The sequence below is a fragment of the Dipodomys ordii genome, unplaced genomic scaffold (assembly GCF_000151885.1).
Source record: "Dipodomys ordii isolate 6190 unplaced genomic scaffold, Dord_2.0 Scaffold131, whole genome shotgun sequence".
NCBI lineage: Eukaryota > Metazoa > Chordata > Mammalia > Rodentia > Heteromyidae > Dipodomys > Dipodomys ordii.
Window position 1 is genome coordinate 3069023 of NW_012267347.1, and position 2113 is coordinate 3071135.

Sequence of the window (2113 nt, forward strand, 5' to 3'; positions counted from 1 at the left end):
AAGATGGCTTTGAAGATCACTGAATTCTAAGGACCACCAGTCACCCTCAAGTGGGTTAAGCCAGTCTTTAATCCTTTTGAGTTTCAAGTTTCTTCTTGCTTAATAGAAGAATTAGATGCATCTATGAATACAGAAAACAGAAAGAGCATTAAAGTTAAACTTCTTTAGGTATTACATGTGTCACTGCTCATGTCTCCTGATTTCATTTCTGTCAAATTATTTGTTCTTAACTGCAAGTGGTCAGAGTCTGATCCCCACTGACCAATGAAGAGACAGAACCAAAGCATGATCACTGAGTTTATCCTGGTAGGCTTTTCAAACCTGGGCGACCTTCAAATCCTTCTTTTCTTTATCTTCCTACTCATCTACCTGACGACTCTGATGGCCAATGCCGCCATTATGACTGTCATTCGCCTGGACAAGACTTTGCACATCCCCATGTATTTCTTCCTCTTTGTCCTTTCGTGCTCCGAAACCTGCTATACCTTGGTCATTGTACCCAAAATGTTAACCAACCTTCTGTCCACAATCCCAAGTATTTCTTTTGCCGGGTGTGCTGCCCAGTTGTATTTCTTCGTGGGCTTAGCCTGCACCAACTGTTTCCTCATTGCTGTGATGGGCTATGACCGCTATGTTGCCATCTGCAACCCCCTTAACTACATGCTCATCGTCAGCCATACCACCTGCGTGCAGCTGGTTCTGGCCTCCAGCTTTTGCGGTTTCCTCATCTCGATGGTGGTCAACGTCCTGGTGTTCAGCGAGCCTTTCTGCGCCTCCAATCGGATCCACCACTTTTTCTGTGACATTTCTCCCGTCATAAAGCTGGGATGCACCGACACCAACCTGAAGGAAATGGTCATCTTCTTCCTCAGTATTCTGGTGTTGCTAGTTCCTTTTGTGTTGATCTTCATCTCCTACGTCTTCATTGTCTCCACCATCCTCAAGATCTCCTCCGCGGAGGGACAGCGGAAGGCCTTCGCCACCTGCGCCTCGCACCTCACCGTGGTCATCGTTCACTATGGCTGCGCTTCCTCTATCTACTTGAGGCCCTCGTCCCTACACTCCTCTGATAAAGACTTGCTTGTAGCAGTCACCTATACTGTGATCACTCCACTGCTCAACCCGCTTGTCTACACGCTGAGAAATAAAGAAGTGAGGATCGCTCTGAAAAAAGTTCTGAGCAGGTACTCAGTTCCCAAAACTGTGTGATAGAGGGGGAAATGGCATTCACTTTGTACCCTGGATAGAATTTTCCTATTATCCTATAGTCTTCACTGTCCTTTTTATCTCTAGGACACTTTCACAGAAGAAGAAATAAACTCTAGTAAATTTGATTCCTTTTGTTGGAAATTTCTTCAGAGTGAACCTAAGTCCACTAACATAGAGCAGCTGCCTGCCAGAATGTCATGTGAACATGGAAACATTCAAAGATTAAGGTTATGCTGATGTCCATGCATTGAAAATGTCAGTTTGGGGAACTAAGACTAGAAATTCTGCGTCCTCTTTTTGGGAACTCCCAGACTGATAGTAACACCTCCTACACAGAAAGCAGCAGGGGGAATGTTGATGAAGTGTCTAAACTCTTCTGTCCCCCTGTCATCTATGTGACAGCAACATAAAATATTAAAACAAATTATGTCTAGATACAAGCATGATTTTACTTATGGGAATGAGGAGGATTAAAGCTCCAAGTGGTTAATAGAACAGAATACATAGATGTTGGAGTGAAAAAAAGTGAGGTTGGAGTCCCATTCCAGGTCATTATCTAATTAAGTTCTCTGAGCTAAGTTTACTATTCTTAATGTCAATTACTTCTTATGTAACCTGGGACCTTTAATACCTCTTCATGGGCCATTGTAAGCACTAAAATGGTTAATTTATATAAAGTAATTCTATGTTTGTCTAATAGAATGTACCAAACTATTTGCTTCTTTTCACATTCTCCTTACTTGCCTTTCTTCTTTCAATAAGCTAAGATTGGATTTAAGATTTGACTAAGTATGAAAGCAAATAAGCTATTAAAAGGCCATGAGTTGTATCATGCATCTGCTACCATGTGCAAATCCATAAACTATGTACCATAGCAAGTACAACAAAGGGAGAAGTCCTTTCC

General features: G+C 42.2%; 1 protein-coding gene across 1 annotated transcript; it reads left to right on the forward strand.

Moving 5' to 3' along the window:
• Positions 1 to 264: 264 nt before the first annotated feature.
• Positions 265 to 1209, forward strand: LOC105996498 (olfactory receptor 10T2-like). Its single transcript, XM_013030588.1, has one exon. The coding sequence runs from the start codon at positions 265 to 267 to the stop codon at positions 1207 to 1209; it is 945 nt and encodes a 314-aa protein (XP_012886042.1).
• The last annotated feature ends 904 nt before the right edge of the window (positions 1210 to 2113 follow it).

What these genes read in the sequence shown, in the direction of transcription:
- LOC105996498 (XM_013030588.1), top strand. Translation starts at nt 265, where the DNA reads ATGAAGAGACAGAACCAAAGCATGATCACTGAGTTTATCCTGGTAGGC.